The following is a 17,776-nucleotide window of genomic DNA, read 5'->3' as shown; positions in this document are numbered from 1 at the left end:
TAAGAAGGTAAAAGTGCAGCGGAGGGAGGGGGGGGCCTGAAACTAAGGACCAATTTTGCTAAGAGTTAAACAGTAGAAGGTTCTTTTGGGTTGAAACGAGCTGAAAGGAAAGAAAGGCTGATTGGTTTGCATCAAGTAAAAATTCCTCTGAATATCATGGTCCAAGCATAGGTCCTCAGCTTGATAAATTAGTACAAAAAGTCTTTAAGAAATCATGTGCTTGTATAATTTCCAGCTGCATATTTATCCCAATGAACCATAGCAGTTAATGGCCTATGTTTACCCATAAGAAAATGAAATATACTGAAAATATATCACAATATATTGAGTTTATATTGTGGAGAATACACAATATATTGAACTATATATATATATATATATATATATATATATATATATATATAGTAACATATTGCAATATATTCCATCATATATAGAGTTTACATTGTGTAATTCTAACAATAGGTTGAAATACATATATGGAATATACATTGTGACACAGTGCAGTATATTATAATATTCCACATATATTCCATGTTGAGTTCATATTGTGGAATACACACAATATATTGCAATATATATTACAATATATTCATCTTAAGGTGTGGAATATATACAATATGTTGCAATATATATGGCAACATGCTGCAATGTATTCCACCATATATTGTTTATATTGTGGAATATGCTCAAAATATTTACAATACAGAGGGAATATATTACAATATATATGACATTTTCATACGGGTTTCTCTTTGTATTTTTCAACATATCTAATTTTTTAATGGTTCTTCAAGTAAACATGAAGCCTAAAATTGTCCTTTGAAATGTGAGTACCCCTCAACTCGCATCTTGCAGGTTGGAATTCATTATGTATATATTATATATATATATATATATATATATATATATATATATATATATATATATATATATATATATATATATATATATATTCATAAATATATATTTTACTGGAATGCAATAAGGTAGAATTCTTAAATCCTGTTCATATATATATATAATATTGGCTCTTCTATATCTGCATTTACATAATTTAAAATAGAACATCTTATTAAAAACATCAACATGTACACAGATTAGGAAACGGGTAACAACATATAAACACAAAAACTAGAAATCATTTTTGTCTGCATACTGATATATACACCTTGTGGTACACTTTTTCCATTCATGCGCTATCTACACAAGATCATATTGCTTAAAAGAAGGGGGCATTTTGGTCTGGGGTTAAAGGTGATGGATGGATGATGGTCAGAACAAACAGAGGAGGGGAAAGGGACATAGAGAAACGCACATAGAAACACAACTTTCAACTCTGTGTGTGTTTATGTGAGTGTATATTGAGGGGGCAATCAAAATACCAATAACTATTATAAAAGAAGGCATTTTGTCAGACAAGAGAAGATTTAGAGGGTGTGAAGGATCCATATAATCACTGAGGTATGTACACACTGGGTTAGGAGCACTATGTAGGCAGGGCTTGGGGGGATTTCTTTATTTCTTAACGGCCAATTGGGCGTCCACTTCCTCCTCGGGCTTGAGGACATGCCACTGGGCGATGGGTCTCCGTGGATTGGCCAGCATATCCGACCAATGGCGAAGCTCCGTTCCTGTGCTGTTCAGCCCCACAAACACTTTTCCAATGGCATCATTCTTGCCGATCTTGTCATAGTCCAGAACAGTTATAACAATTTGAACTTTCTGTAGGGGGAAAATCAGAGATATGGTGGTTAGAGTTGAAAATATTTATCAATTTGTAATGTGGCAATTTTGGGATAATGTTAATTACTTTTCTTAGACAACATAAAACTCACAAGCTATTTTTGAACATAAAACCAAACAAAGGCATCAATGGCATGGTGACGCATTGATCTGAAGGTGCTGATTGGACTACATATATTTGAGAAATGTTATAATTGATCATTATCATTTGTAATAACATTTAACAAAGAATGTGCTCAAATTTTGGCCAAAAATAAAACATACATTGATCTGAAATCAATTAATCAAAAGTATCGATTTTAGAATTTTGATAATATTCACTAAACTCTTTGCTTTGTTGTTCCTTGGGCAGTATGATGGTAAAGTGTGTATGCATTTTTTTGGCCAAGGTGAAATTCTTGAGTTTTTTTCAACAACAAAAAGAGAAGGAAACTGTGAATTGATGCATCTGAATATCTGAATATAATGAATGTGGTAACAGAACTCCATTAATTGTGGAAGAGTTAGAGTTGATTATAATAATATTAATTATTTAAAAAATCTATTTTTTATAATGCTTGTGTATTTTAATGTTTCCATACACAATGGGCCTCAATCACCAACTCTCCACCAACCGTTCTTTATAAAACCCATTTACATAGTGTCATGAAAATCCAGACATTCACTAATGTTTTCTTATATGGGATTTGTTCGTAGGTAAGAACAGAATCTACAGACAGTCAAAATCACGAAGGTCTGAACAATTCTGCGGTTTAAACACAGAATAAATTTATGAAGATATTGGTGAATGAGGCCCATTGAGATTACTACTAATACTACTACTGCTACTGCTATTAATAATAATAATAATAAATATTTGGTGTACTGTTTTTATTATACACTGTATATTTCACTATTCTGGATTATAATCAAACCTTGATACAATCTGAATATTATCAGATGTAATTCATCATGTGACTATTTATGCAACTAATAGCATAATTGCTTAAAGATGTGTCTGCTGGTGTGGATGAGACTATTTTTTAGAATAAGGCTGTCAGACTGCAGTGCTAAGTGTTTTCAAAGACCTAAAATTAAAATTTTTTAATGAGCTGAAGAGTTGAGTCAGGTTTGTTAACGTCCCTGGGAACAGCATGTAAAACATAAAAAATTTGTATGATGCTAAAATTGAATGTTATATTAAACATCCAGCAAAGTGTGAATAAAAAAAATAGAAATATAATTAAACATGGCTTAAAAATTGCTACTCAGACATATCTGAGATCTGTCTATGTGTGGCCTAACATTCAGGTGAGCATGCGGTATTGGCATGCCTCAGTTCAACACTCCTGGTTATATCAATGAAGCAGAACTCAACAGCATGAGTGAAGAGAAATGAGTGAAACAGGCTGTACATATTATCAGTGTCAAAAAAAACTAAAACATATATTGCCATTTTTGTTGATTTTTATTTTTCCACATTATTTGAACACAGCGACTGTTTTCAATTGTGTAAACATTTAATGATGAATGGACCAATCTGCTCCAATATCACCTGGGATAAAACCTATTTACATGAACTTTAAAAGTTAAGAATGTTTTTGTCTTCTGTCAAGGTACTATTTTGGAGATGCATGTTTTCTTTGGACTGTGAGAATATGATGGTGTTCTACATAATGCAGGCTCACTAATAGCATACAACCTATATATCACTGCTGTCAGAAGAAAAACTCGTATCTCCATTTTTGTTGTTTTTCAGTTTTTGACATAATTTGAAAATGCCTGTTGCCTTTTACATTGTGTATAAGTTTCATGAAGAATGGACCAAAAGAAATGGCCCATAATACGGAGAAAACCATCTGGTTCCTTTGGCTTACATTAGAAGTGAAGTAGTTTTTTTCCCTCTCCTGTAAAGTTACCATTCTGGAAATATGAGGTTTTCTCAGGATAACAGTGATATGGAGATGTCCTAAAGAAGCTAAGGTTCTTATGCACTTTACTGTTGGACGTGCTTCCAGGGAATGTTGACATTGCTGGCTAAATTAGCAAATGGCAGAAATGGACGAAGTACACAAATCATGTACTTGAGTTAAAGTAGAGATACCCAAGGTGAAATACTACTCCAGTAAAAGTATAAGTCCTTACTCTAGAACTCAACTTGAGTAAAAAGTACAAAAGTATTTGCCTTCAAATGTAAAGTATTGAAAGTAAAAGTACTAAAAGATTAATTATAGCTCTGATGTCCTGTTATCATTTTTATAACAAGACTCGCTTCATGAACTCATTTTAGGTGAAAATCCTCCAGCGTCTCTCTTGGTAAACCAGTCTTTTAATAGAACGTCATTAATTAGTGACGCTGACGTCTATTAAAATGATAATAAACACAAAACACTGAAGGTAAACAGTTTCCATCAGGGAGAACCGAGTGGCTCTGAAATCACTTTTTACACACAAGCAAAGTTTCAGTTTAAGATTACTTTGTAACTTAGTTACAAGTTGAATAAAATCTTGCTTTAAATGCAGGATCACAAATGAGTTTTCCTTTACTGTATTGATCTGTAGGTCTCTGCTCATCAACATAAACTAACCAAAACTTTAAACAAAAATTTACAATAAAATGAAAGTGTTTGTGTAAATAGAACACAATATAGAATTATGTACACATATGCAGCTGTGACTGGCATGTTTCTTTTTTTCTGAATTCATACAAAGTTAGGTTAGTTCATCATTTAGGTAGACGTATATGTTCCCAAATTTTTACGCTGCTGCACTGACGTTGAACAGTGTGCTGCACTCAGTCGGTATGACCAACAGGTCAAAACAAGCTCAGAACAAAGTGACCGCTGTGCCCTGATTGGTGCTCTGGCTTTGCACTTCTTTTGTTTTGACATGTTGTGTTTTTATACACACAAAAACCAAAAGGAACGACAGATTTCTCAAAGTGTAGTGGAGTAAAAAGTAAGATATTTGACTCTGAAATGTAGTGGAGTGAAAGTAAAAAGTCGCCCAACATGGAAATTCTTAAGTAAAGTACAGATACACAAAAAAACTACTTAAGTACAGTAACTAATTACATTTACTTAGTTACTGTCCACCAAATGGATGAATGGATGGACAAGACAATGGAGAGACAGCTCAGTTTTTCTCATGCTTTCTGGTTAGGCTAGGTTGCTCATCTTTAGCTTTCTCTTAATAAGGATTTCTGATTGTGTGGGTGGGTGGTGGGGGGATACAGGCTGTGGTGGAAATAGCCTAACAAATATTTTTCACATACTGATTGTGAAAAGATGTAGTAAGTAGTATGCAGTATGTGACCAACATTTATTTCTCTAGTACACCAAATACCTGGGTGACGTACTGCTCTGGCCAAACATTCTGATACGTGGACAGAGCTATCTCTGTAATATATTGCATCCCAAAATGCAACATGGTCATTTCCAGAGAATGCAACTGCCTGGTTCGCTCTGAACAATTTACCAGCCTGGGATTCAGTCCTATATTGATATATAGATGACATGAACTAAATCATTTGTCCTGTCGCTGCAAGCGGTGTAACACTGAAGCCCCATCAGTTCTGACTTCTGGTCTTTGTGGTGGGTTTGTTCACTTTATCTATTTAATAAAGTTAACTTACTACATGGATAACGTGGTTGAAACAGTAAATTAACAAAGTGGCTCTCAACTTAAATATCCGTATAGCTCAGCTTTTGAGTCTCATGTGTCGAGTCACACTGCTTATTATTCAGTCAAACTATCTCATATCACCATGTAATGAAAACAAAACATCTAGTCGCGCCCCTGTAGCTCAACTTTGGTCTCATACTTGATACTACACTGTATCCTTCTATGATGAATAGTACACAGTATGCCATTTCAAACGCAGCCACGGTTTTGTTAATGTTATGTGGGCTTATGAAGAAGTTCCAGAGGGCTGGGGGTTATCTTGGCTTTTGAAAGAGACTCGGCTCAGTGTAATGAGTTGAGCCTTGGATATTCTGATTAGCAGTCGAGCTCTGAATTGAAAAGCAGGACCCACAGAGAGAACGTCCTGAACCATGAAACGCAGAATCAATTTGGAGCAATTTGCTCCTTTTGCAGTACGTCTACTTTCCTTTTTAAAATTACACTCTTTGCAACATTTTCTAAAAAGGCACCCCGTAGGGCATGATCACATTTAGCACATTTAAAGTGTAAAAGCTGCTTAATCGCATCACTAGAAACAAACAAGAGTGCTGTGTTTACCTGGATTTGTTCAAATGGCACTTCGAAACTGAAAGATTCATTGTAATAGGGGTTGAGGGTGTTCTTTTTGATTGTCGTCTTTTTCTTCTTCAGACGCTTTCCGTTCTGCATCAGGTGAATCTTCACATATGGATCTATGAGGAAACAAAAGACAGGCAAGGACAACATTAAAGGAACGGTTCTGTTTGTGTAGAGATAGTTTGTTTGTGTACAGCACCACACACACACTTCCATGACTAGTACCATGTCAGTGTCACTGCTGTACTGAGAATGATCCACTATCAAAATAATATCTGGATGACAGCAGCCCTGTGGTCAGAAACTGACCAATGATAAATGGTGTAGATGGGGGCTAATAAACTGCAGCAAGAGATGGACTACAGTCTATAACTGTACACCTACATCATGTGTGGAAGCAGGTATGTGTTTCTAATGAAGTGGCCAGTGAGAGGAAGCACTAAGCAGTTGTTTCTGATATAGTGGCCAGTGAGTGGAAGCGCAAGGTTGGTGTTCCTAATAAAGTGGCTAGTGAGAGGAAGCACTAGGCAGTTGTTTCTGATACAGTGGCTAGTGAGTGGAGGCACAAGGTAGGTGTTTCTGATAAATTGGCCAGTGAGAGGAAGCACAAGGTAGGTGTTTCTAATAAATCAGCTGTTGACTGGAAATAGAAAGTAGGGGTTTCTAGTAAAGTGGCCAGTGAGTATACACTGAAAAAAAATTTATTTAATTTATTGGACTGAAATGTGTAAATGTGAATAACATATATTCAGTTTTGGCCTTTACTATTGTTGTGCATTTTTTATTTGTGTGGAAATCGCAAGTAAATTTGCTGTATTTTTTAAAGGGTACATTCTCTCTCTCTCTCTCTCTCTCTCTCTCTCTTGCTCTCTCTCTCTCTCTCTCTCTTGCTCTCTCTCTCTCTCTCTCTCTCTCTCTCTCTCTCTCTCTCTCTCTCTCTCTCTCTCTCTCTCTTGCTCTCTCTCTCTCTAGTAAATGTGCACAGTGAGCAAATTTAATCTCATTAACCATGTACAAGCACAAATTTAAAACAGCCAAACCAATCAGGAGATTAATCTGTACATGTTCTGTTGGAGCAGCTGCGGAACGCCAGCATGTACAGATGTGCGCAGATGTTAACATTAAAAAGATTTGCATTTCCACCAAAAAAGCATTTACAAAGAACAAAGATGGAAAGCTTTAGTTCAGCAAAAAGAGCTGAGAGGCAGAAAGCCCATTAAAACACCCTGACACATGAGGTTACAGGGAAAGAGCCAGGATTCAAACATGAAAATAAAAGAAAAAATGGGAAAAGTTTGTTAGAGTCCAGAAAAGCCCCAGGGGTCTTAAAAAAGATAAAAGCCTCTCTCTCTCCACTGACCTATCCTAATGCACTAAACTATCTGACCAGAAAAGTGTACATTTTAGACCTTCAACTGAAACATACAGTGACCTTCCATTCACCTGTGTCTTAACTGTGTCAAGTTGTTCAGTAATCTTAAACAGACTTGAAGTTTCAAAATAGAGCTACTACTGCATTTGGCTAAGTGACATGCTTTTTATCTAGATAGTCAACATGATGTTAACATGTTAACCTGCTAATAATCTTCCATTTCTTGTTACTTACATTAGCCTCATAATTCTAGTATAAACTAAAGAAACAAACTTCATACATCAAACATGTCTAACTACACTTGCAGTAAAGTTGAAGGGAGTGTAAATGTTTTGCTGAACTATCACTTTATCATTGTGAGTGGCCATAATGGTGTATGCGTGTGTGTGTGTGTTTGTGTGTGTGTGTGTGTGTGTGTGTGTGTGTGTGTGTGTGTGTGTGAATGGGCTCAGCTCTATCTAAAAGAGAATCTCCCTCACACCCTCACTGCGCTGGAGTCCATCAGAAGCATTAACACATGGCTCCTTTTCATCTTTTACTATCTTCGCTTCATCACTGCACTCTTTCTCTCTCTCTCTATCACTCGCAGAGTGCTCCTCTTCACTCTTCACTTTCACCCATTACTCCAATACACAACACACTTTTCATCCAGCTGTGCACATACAAAAACATAAAAGAATTTAAAAGAATAAAAGTATTTAATGTCCTACTATTATGAAAACACAGAATACTTTGTTTCTGTTGAAGACTTTTTAATGTTTTAATGTGTACTCCCTTGCAGTAATAATTATTAAACAGATAATATACATATTAATAATACAGATATACAGATACTAAAATATATATTTTAATCACAAAAGATAAAGTCTTGCTTCTTTCCTTTATATGTGTTAAAGTGGATTTTTAGCAGCAGTTATTCAGTAGCCTACTCATCTGATTTACTTCAAAGAATCCTGTGTAATCAGGACTAGGCTTAATCCTGCTGATGCTGGGTGATGTGGTGCTTAGACATGCTGAATAGAGCTGGAAGTGGAGTGGTGGTGGTGGTTTGTGCACTTAAAACCACTGATTTAACATTTCTGACACGATGGCCTTATGGGTCGAACATCACTTTGTTCTGTCAGGAATGAAATATGCAGCTTTGCTTTATCAAGTTTCTACATGTTTTCATTCACTGGCAAATTTATTGCTTTTTTCATTTTTTCTCTGTTGATGTTGATTTCATGTGCACACACACACACACACACACACACACACACACACACACACACACACACACACACACACACACACACACACACTGTTGGTTCCTCTTGCTATCTTCCCAACCTGTCACTCATTCCTTTCTGTAATTTGCTGTGGAGCAGATAAAAATAATAGTAAAAATAATAAAATATATCTCTGGCATTTTTCTGGCATCATATTTCCACAGATCAAAACACTCTTTATCTACAGAGAGAGAGAGAGAGAGAGAGAGAGAGAGAGAGAGAGAGGAATACAGAGAAATGGAAAGAAAAAAGAGAGAGAGAGAGAGAGAGAGAAGAGGGAGAGAGAAAAGAGGGAGATAAAGGGATAGAGAGAGAAACAAAGAAAGTAAAAGGTGTGTTGAACTCAGAGCTCTATATTCAACTCTACATAATATTGGATGTAAAACAACCTTAATGTTAAGCAGTGAATTTAGTTTTCATTGAATTCTAAATTCAGAGCTCCTTTATGAAAGTGAAGCACTATTTGTGGTCCATGTTGTGTAAGTTAAAACTCTGGCTGTTTTTTGGTGTGATGTGCATCAAGCTCTGATTTTGAAATGATAGCACACACTGCCTCCTGTTGAACAAGACTGACACTGCATCTGGTGAAATACCAGTAAAACGCATACCATTTCTCTGTACATTAGCATAATGTTGCTGTGCCATATGGGAACTATGTAGCTGCACTGTTAGCAGTCTGCATACTGTATTTTTCATAGGTCTTTCCTACTGTATGTCTGTTTATTTGTACACTTTTATTATGCTAACATACGTTATGTTATTGCTGTTGTCTTGTCGTGCATAATTTTGTAAGCCTCATGCTATATAAATAAAATAAAATGTAGTAAAAATATTACAATACACTGTTATATACTATGTACTAATTTTTGTTATTACCATGGTGGGCTATATAATGAGGAAAAAAATACACTGGTACTTCTGTGGAGGGCAGATAGGTAATTGAATTAAAGAGAGATGCAGGATTTTGCAGTAAATTTTTTGATTTTTAAGCAGTTGCCTGGCAACAGGCAGACAGATATTTCGGGCTGTTTATGAAATCTGTGACAGTCTACCCTCACGCAGAGGAAACAGCAAAAAACGGCACTTCAAAAGTCTGTTGGCGACAGTTCAGACACTCGTTTTTAGGTCAGACCCTGACCCTTTTCAGCAGAAAATGTCTACAAGAAATAACAAAAATCCAAATGCTGTAAAACTGGAGCCACAAGCATCAACTTTCTCAAGGTAAATGTGCAGATCCTGGAACAGTTTGTACTGTTATCTTCTATGCTTTTCTGTGCTCTGCTGTAAACAAGGGTTCTTTGTGTGATGCCACAGAAGAACCATTTACTGGTGTTTAAAAAAGAGATGTGTGCATGTGAAGAACCTTTTAAAGGTTTAAAGAAACATCACATAACGTAAAGGTTATGTACCAGCTTAAGGCAGCTTTCACGCCTACCTTGTTTGTTGCAGACTTATCAAACATTTTATTTAATTTGGTTCATTTTAACAGGTGTGGATGCGCCAGTCTGCACCAAACAACAGAACCATGGTTCTCACATAATTCTCATGGTACTGTCAACATAATTTGCCTGTCTTACATCTGAACAGACATTCATATTGTGTTCATAAGTGTCTCTATTTTCATGCAAAAGTTTGAGTTTTGAGGTTCATAACGTGGTATAGTGACAGTAACAGAGCCCTTAAATACTTATGAACTTGCTCTGACCAATAATCATACACTTACTTTAGCTGTTGCAATGTGAAACCAACTGAACCACATAAAAAAGACACAAAGTTACAAACTCCCAAAATTTGGTGTGGACTAGGTGTGAAAACAGCCTCATTTAACCCCCTCTAAAACCCACCCCAATTTCTTCAGTTTAGCTCAAATTCAAAACTGATGGCTTGACTTTCCCAAACTGACAATTCTTTTGACATCATATACTCTGCTGTATCTTCAGAACTGCTGCCCATGCCCCAGCTGCCACCACCTGCCTTGGACTAGCTGCGCACCCTACACTGATGTTCTCATAGACTCCTAGCTATTCCTAATACCAATATTACTGCTATTAATATTAGTAGTATAATCACTTGTAGGTAGTTTGACCAGAGGAGGATGGGTCACCCCCCTGGTGAGCCTGGTTCCTCCCAAGGTTTCTTCCTCAGTTCTGAGGGAGTTTTCCTTGCCACTGTTGCCCCTGGCTTGCCCACTGGGGGGGGTTGTACATTCTTACAGTACTGTTAAAACTTTGTCTTTTCCGAAATTCTATAAAGCTGCTTTATGACAACATTCGTTGTAAAAAGTGCTATACAAATAAATTTGATTTGATTTGATTTGAACTGTGAATGGTGGATGCCACATACAGCCACTGCCAACCCGATGTATTCATTTATCTCTAGCCCAGTGATGTCTTCTAAAGCTACAGCAGACTGTTTTAGCGTAACTATTTTTCCATTCCCAGCAGTTATGTTTATCTGCTCACACAACACACATCTAACATGCTTAACTGGAGATTTTTGGCAGGACGTTTCAGCTATGCTAACTTATGTTACATCCATGTGCTAACGACAGGCTTGATGTTCGTCGGACAATGTTCAGCTATTGCCTTATTCTTTAAGCTCTGCATTCACAAATCATTGGACTCATTTAAAAATTTCTCTTTCATCTCCTGTGAGACTAAAACCACATGTTTTACCACCATGAAGTTCACTTTTCATAGGCAGTATATAAATGTCATGTAATATAAGCAAGTCTATGATTTGACAACTTGACGATGTAGTTAGCTACATTAGCCTAATAAGTCTAGTGTAAAACAAAAGAAGCAAACAAAATGTAAATAACACTTGGTGAATGTTTTTAAAAAGCAAAAAAAAAAAAAAAATTGTGCTTTGAAAGTGACAGGATGGCTCAAGAAGGTTGTCAAAATCAAGGCCCTGATGACCTCCTGTAGAAACTGTTCTAATTACATGTATTCTAATTGAAAGAGCCCATGTCTTGTCTTTGAGTTGCACCAGTGAGCGATTAGTCAGGGTAAACAGGGTTCGAGCGAAGAAAGGAATAAATTATAGGCTGCCGATGAGTTATTCTCCCTTGGTTCTGAGTCATGATGAAGATAGTCACTAATTATTGGCATGATATATGCAGGCCTATTGTTCCAGCCATGTGACAGCTCTTTGGGCATGCTTTGAAGTCTCTCTCTCCCTTTGGGACAATAACACACCCACAACCACAATTACACGTTGCACCATTAGCGATGCCATTTTCATGGAGGCTTTGAAAAAAGCACATAAAATGAAAAAAAATGATTTCCAGGGTGAGTCTCAGGCCTGCTTTGAAAATGGACTTTTTAAATTCATGTTTAGTCAACCAGGCTGAAAAAAAGTCCCCATGAAGGTTCAGCCAGAGACTTTCCCCTTTCCAGTCATGTCATGCATTCAGTTCAGATGGATTTGAATTACCTTGAATGGTTGGATGGAAACCACTTTAGCCAGCTCTCTGATAGCCAGCAAGAGTGAGGTACCAATGCTAGCTTTAGCAAAACGTCAAAGCACAGCCATCTAGCTTAGACAGCTCTTGGAGATATGTCCAAATCTGAACCTGCTTCACTAATGCTTCCCCCAACCTATCTGCTCCCCTACAACTCCATCAGAAAGGCTTATCAGAGCCGACTGATAGTGTATGAACAGCTTAGCCTAGCGATGCTAAGGGATTCCATGGGGAGACTCAGCTGGGTTGGCATTTTACAAGGTAGAATCCTATCACTGTATAAAATCCAGATCTATCCTACACATATATTCTTGGGATACGTTTACTACTCTCTGTTCTGTTGAACAAAAATGCTTGACGTAGCTTACATATCCACTGACTGCAGTATGACAATCAATGTGAAAAAAATGAAACGATGTTTTAGAGGCAGGGTAGAAATCATGACATTTTGACTCTCAGAATCGGCTGGAAGCAGATTAAATGCACTGTGTGTTTGTATGTGGTCTGGATAGTAGCACAGGCTACAGTGAGTCACTGCTATGAAATAATACTAAAACTAATGTCTGGCCCTAGCCATCAAAAATGTATTTTGCAGACCCTATTACAAAGGACCAGTAACCCATGACATTGAATAAAACGCCCTACAAAATAACAAGTAAAATTGGAGTTGCAAATGTTAAACCACTTTTTGACATGTTCATGCCCGGATGCTCACACTTCTTGTAAAAATGTGAGAACTTGTACCCATCAAACTTTGACAAACTGCATTAGAACACATTGCGTTTCACAACAGCCAAAAGCTACAATCACAACAAGCCAAGCAGAAAATCAGATCAAACCTGCAAAAGATGAAGAATGAGGGAAGTTAAGTTTGACAGAAATGATGTGCGCAAAAGCTTTTAAGTTTGCTTTTTAAATCAAATTTATTAATAAGGAGCTCGTCTCCCTAGGCTTCACACTAGATGTTGGAACGCTGCTGTGAAGATTTGATTGTGCAAAAGCATAAGTGAGGTTGGGTACTGTTGTTGGATGATCAGTTCTGGATCTCACAGAAATTCCACTCCAACTCATCCCAAAGGTACTGGATGAAGCTCCATCACTCCAGAGAATGCAGCTCCACAGCCTTTATACCTTTTAGGGCTTTATACCATTCTAGCCAGAGCTTGGTACTGAGCATGCTGCTCCAGAGTAACCCATTCTATTGCCAGTGCTTTTCTGTGGAGATCATACAAGCTGTCTGTGAGCAATTGAAAGAAAAAGTCTTCAGTGTGTTGTAGTAGTAAAGCAGTATCTTAATAATTAATTTTTGCATGTGTAATACATAAAATAAGCTTATTTATAAGTTCTATAAGGCACTGTCTTATCCTCCTTAAACCTGTGGATTGAAAAATGCCCAAGATGAAGAAGCATGTGGTGATCACTGTACCCTTCCTTCCCTGGTCACCCTTTGGAAAATGCTTCTAAGTAGTGAACGCCTAGTCAGCACACTCACTAACCAGCTCTACACAGGACTCTTCTTGCATGTTTGTGTATTTTCTGCAGGACTGAATTTTGCACATTTTACAGCCATATCTTGTCTGATCTATACTGCTGCAAATATATTCTGTATGCTCGGTTTTCATACTGAAGACGCTATTTGTTGCCGTATTTAATGTATTTTTTCCTATTTCTATTCTGCAGTGGCAAACAGTGACTGTTGGAGCTGGGCCTTCTGTTCAAGCCACATATGTCAAAATTCTGTCAAAAATGAGACACCTCTATTATATTGCTACTGCTAGTGTCTCTATGGGATTTCTCATAGTATGTTAGCACTAAGCCTGTGAACATTTTTGGTCATTCTAGATAACTGACATTTGCTAAGACATTCCATATATTGTATCTGAAGCTTGTAACAAACAATAACATATTTTTGAACTTGTATGTAACTGTTGTACTGTGACTGTATTAGTAAAGAACCCTGTCATAGAGCTGCCACTGCTGTTTTCCATGTCTAACCACTGAGTGAAACCTGGTTAGATTACGACGTATTCAGTCAGTGACTTATCTCAGGCTTCCAGAGGAACTGGTGTGACTTTTTTACACAAAATTAGTCCTGTCCATTGCCAATCAAAATGTAATCCACTGTCACTACCTAATTTTGATGCTTGTTAATCTGTCTTCAGTCCAGCTCCTGTAGTCCTAACCAATAGGAGAGCTCTCGTGGTTATATCCGCCTAGTTACCATGGGGAATTCATCCTGGTTGGTGAATTTTCTGTTTTAACCCTGAAGGGTCCAAACTGGTGTTCTGTTTTGTCCGTTTCCCCAAACAAATGCAAGCGAACGTGACAAATAAAACTATCATGGTTGTGATGAGCACTAGGAGAGATCCTTTCACTTTGTAATCTTTTCTTACCTGACAGGCCTCCCACATCCATCTTCTTCAGGTTCTTAGCCTCCAGGATAACTACGGTCAGTTTTCCAGCAGTAGGCACGTAGCGAAGAGAGAAACAAATGTCTCCAAGCTTCTCTTGCTGTAGGAGATGATGGACATAGAAGGCTCAGCATATGCAAGATCAAGATCAAGATGATTCACTACAGTCATGCTATGATAAGACTCTTGTAGCAAAAAGGGTTCTATATCAAACCGTTAAAGGTCTAGAACTGTAATAGGTAGTGGAACCCTTTTTGTTGCTATACAAAACATTTTTAAAGGTTCTGAACATAAAAAGCGGATGGAGATGCATAACAATGAGGCCTTAAAAGAGGAAAATAATGATAAGGAATAAAAAGAAAATGAAAAAGAAGAACAAAAAGAATTTGAGCAAAAGAGAACATGATAACTGAACATCATAATTTTGCAGAGGCAACCGTAGCATCATTATAATGTTACACATAAAAAGAACCATTTGGTTTGGTTCTATATATAAACATTGCCTTTACTAAAGAATAGCCTTTTTTAAGAATGTGGATCATGAATTCTCCAGGGATTCTGTAGTTCGACACCTCTCACTGTTTGCATAGCCATTAAATGCAATTTCTGCATTTTTTGAGTCTTTTAGCTGAGCTATTTTTTCTTGAACAACAGTGATGGAAAATATTTTGATGGAAATGTCTATGATTTACAGAACCAGACGCAAAGTGGATTTTCATCTTCATAGGCATGCAAGCAAGTCAACATTTATAAAAGTGTTTTTATAAAGCGCAGTAATTGTTAAGTTTTCATTGTTTTATTTGTACAATATTTTTAAGAACACTGTAATTAGTCCTCACTCCTACCCTTCTAGCCCTCATTATTCACTAGCAGCTCCACACAGAGTCACACATATAGAGCCAACATTGTCTGCGTTAATCTTCTTAATCAGTGTCCGAGTTAATGTCCTTGTTATTTGACTATATTAATTAAAACGTTTTATATTCCACAGAATGGCCACTAGGGGGACTGCAGACAGCACTTAATAGGAGTGTCTGCTAAATGAATAGATTTAATTGAAAGTGTAAAGCGACAACATACAGGGAGACAGAACACAGAAGCTATGGTTGTCTACTCAGACTGTTTATTTAGCTTTATTGCCACTATTAGACATGATGTACTATACTTTCTTGCCTTTCTTTGATTCAGAATTGCACCTATTGTCCTTGACCTTGCAACCAAAATGTTCCTATGTATAGTGAAACCTCTTTATATATTTAGACTTTTATTTTATTTGTTCATTAGTAAATAAAGTCTTATTATTTGTTTTTTAGTCTTTATTTTTATCTTTAATGGCAGGCATCACACTTTGGGAGTTGCAAACTTAATTTAGTTAGTATTTCTATTCTATTCTATTCTATTCTATTCTATTCTATTCTATTCTATTCTATTCTCCTCTGCTCTATTTCATTCTATTATGTTGTTTTATACTATTCCGTTGTATTTTCTATCATACCTTTCTCTATTCTATTCTATTCTATTCTATTCTATTCTATTCTATTCTATTTAGCTATTTTCTATTTTGGTCTGGTCATTCTATTATGTTCTATTATGTCTATCCACTGCATTCTATTCACTTGTATTCTATTCTATTTTAACCTATTCTATTATGCTGTATTGAATTCTATTTTTCTATTTTACTCTATTCTATTCTATAGACTTATGGTTACAGATCTTTGGATGCACTCATAATGAAAGCCAAAGAAATATAGGCTACAAGGACTTTCAAGCGCTTGGCAAAATATATGTTGTCCTTGCGCTCTGTTATATTGTCCATGTTTTACACTCCACAATAGGTTCAGTACTGTGCTTATATGAGGGCATTTGTGATTGACGCCGTGTAATTGCATTTCATATGTGCACACATGTACGTGTCGTGGCAAGATGGATGCTAAGCATGTTTCATATGGCATGTCCTATAGTATGCATGAAAGAGGCATGCAGTGAGCTAATAAACAGGGCAAAACTAAAGGTTAAAGTTTTGGCTGTAGTTTGAAATGATTCATGCAATCTTCCAAACAATCAATTTTCCACCCATTAAAAGGTCATCAACACATTAAAAAAAACAACGTTTATGGCTCAATTAGCGGAATTCTTCTGAGTAAATAAGCTCGCTCAGATGCTGTGCTGGAATGCACAAATCCAACAGCAGCAGCACGAAATCATCCAATTATTCTCACATAATAATCTCATTTCAAAAACACTTAATTAGTTTTGTGCAAAAACCGAGTACACAGGAGTTCAACCGTGCTCTGATTACTTTCCTCGCTCTTCCGCATACTTTTCTCATCATTTTTAAAAACAGGCACAGTAACAGCAGCACAAGGAAAAGAAACAACTCCAGAGGAGCCGAGTTTCAGAAAATATTGCTAGCTGCTCCTTCCCTCTTTATCAAATCACAGAGACTCTGGTGACCTTGTAAGTTCGTAACTTGAGTGACACTAGAAAGGTGACTTGTTTGGAACAAGTGGAAGGATCTGAGCCGTGTCACCAAATCCCAAAAATAGAGATTAGTCTTTTTTTTGAATGTCCTGTGGGACTCAAGAGTGTAGAGGTTCATTCCAAGAGCAGTGAAAAGAGCATTTCTAGTGGAGTTTTTCTATGTATACTCATGTACGCCACCAGATTTGTACTTTACTTGAATATTATTGAAACTGAACACTTGTTCTTTTACTTGAGTAAAAATTATACTTTATATTTTTTCTTTTTTCATTTAGACCCTTAAAAAAATTTGGTTACATCCCTATATTTTTTCTTGCAATATGCATCCTTATCATGGGTGGGTAAGTAATGTTTAAATGTATTTGAATTGTTTGAACATTTAAATTAATGTTATATTTGGCACAGCATTGTAACAGCACTCTGTGTCTTTTTTACATGTTCATTCATCAATGATCTCTCTCTACAGTACTCAGCATGCCTTATGCGAATACATAATACAAGCAATGGAAGCTCCATTTAGTGTAATAAAGAAGGTTTATAAATACTGACATGCTAACGTTAGTTAAAGGTAATTTTTTTTCAAAACTTTTTTTTTGAAAGGTTTTAGTTTATTGGTTAATGGTGCTTTGTGGAGACTGATGGTGTTTGCTGAAGAATAATGGTGTTTATGGAGAATAATGTTTGAACATGGTGCTTGTTGGAGAATGACGTTTTCTGGAGAATCATATTCATTGTAAAATGATGGTACTGTAGAATGATCTTTAGTGGAGAATGATGGTGTTTGTTGGAGGAT

General features: G+C 36.5%; 1 protein-coding gene across 4 annotated transcripts in view; it reads right to left on the bottom strand.

Annotated features, from left to right (window-relative positions):
• Window positions 1-970: 970 nt before the first annotated feature.
• syt1a (synaptotagmin Ia) overlaps window positions 971-17,776 on the bottom strand; it is a 393,465-nt gene continuing 376,659 nt past the window's right edge. For 3 of the 4 annotated variants that reach the window (XM_017709110.2, XM_017709112.2, XM_017709113.2), the window contains 3 exons: window positions 14,485-14,602; window positions 5,968-6,101; window positions 971-1,725 (listed from right to left, as the gene is read on the bottom strand). In XM_017709110.2, coding sequence (XP_017564599.1) covers window positions 1,519-1,725; window positions 5,968-6,101; window positions 14,485-14,602 — 459 coding nt within the window. In that variant the 3' untranslated portion in view covers window positions 971-1,518. The remainder of the gene's footprint in view (window positions 1,726-5,967; window positions 6,102-14,484; window positions 14,603-17,776) is intronic. The other variant, XM_017709111.2, reaches the window with a different exon arrangement.

The sequence above is a fragment of the Pygocentrus nattereri genome, chromosome 1 (assembly GCF_015220715.1).
Source record: "Pygocentrus nattereri isolate fPygNat1 chromosome 1, fPygNat1.pri, whole genome shotgun sequence".
NCBI lineage: Eukaryota > Metazoa > Chordata > Actinopteri > Characiformes > Serrasalmidae > Pygocentrus > Pygocentrus nattereri.
The sequence above is the reverse complement of the archived record's forward strand: the minus strand, read 5'-3'. Positions and strand labels throughout refer to the sequence as shown.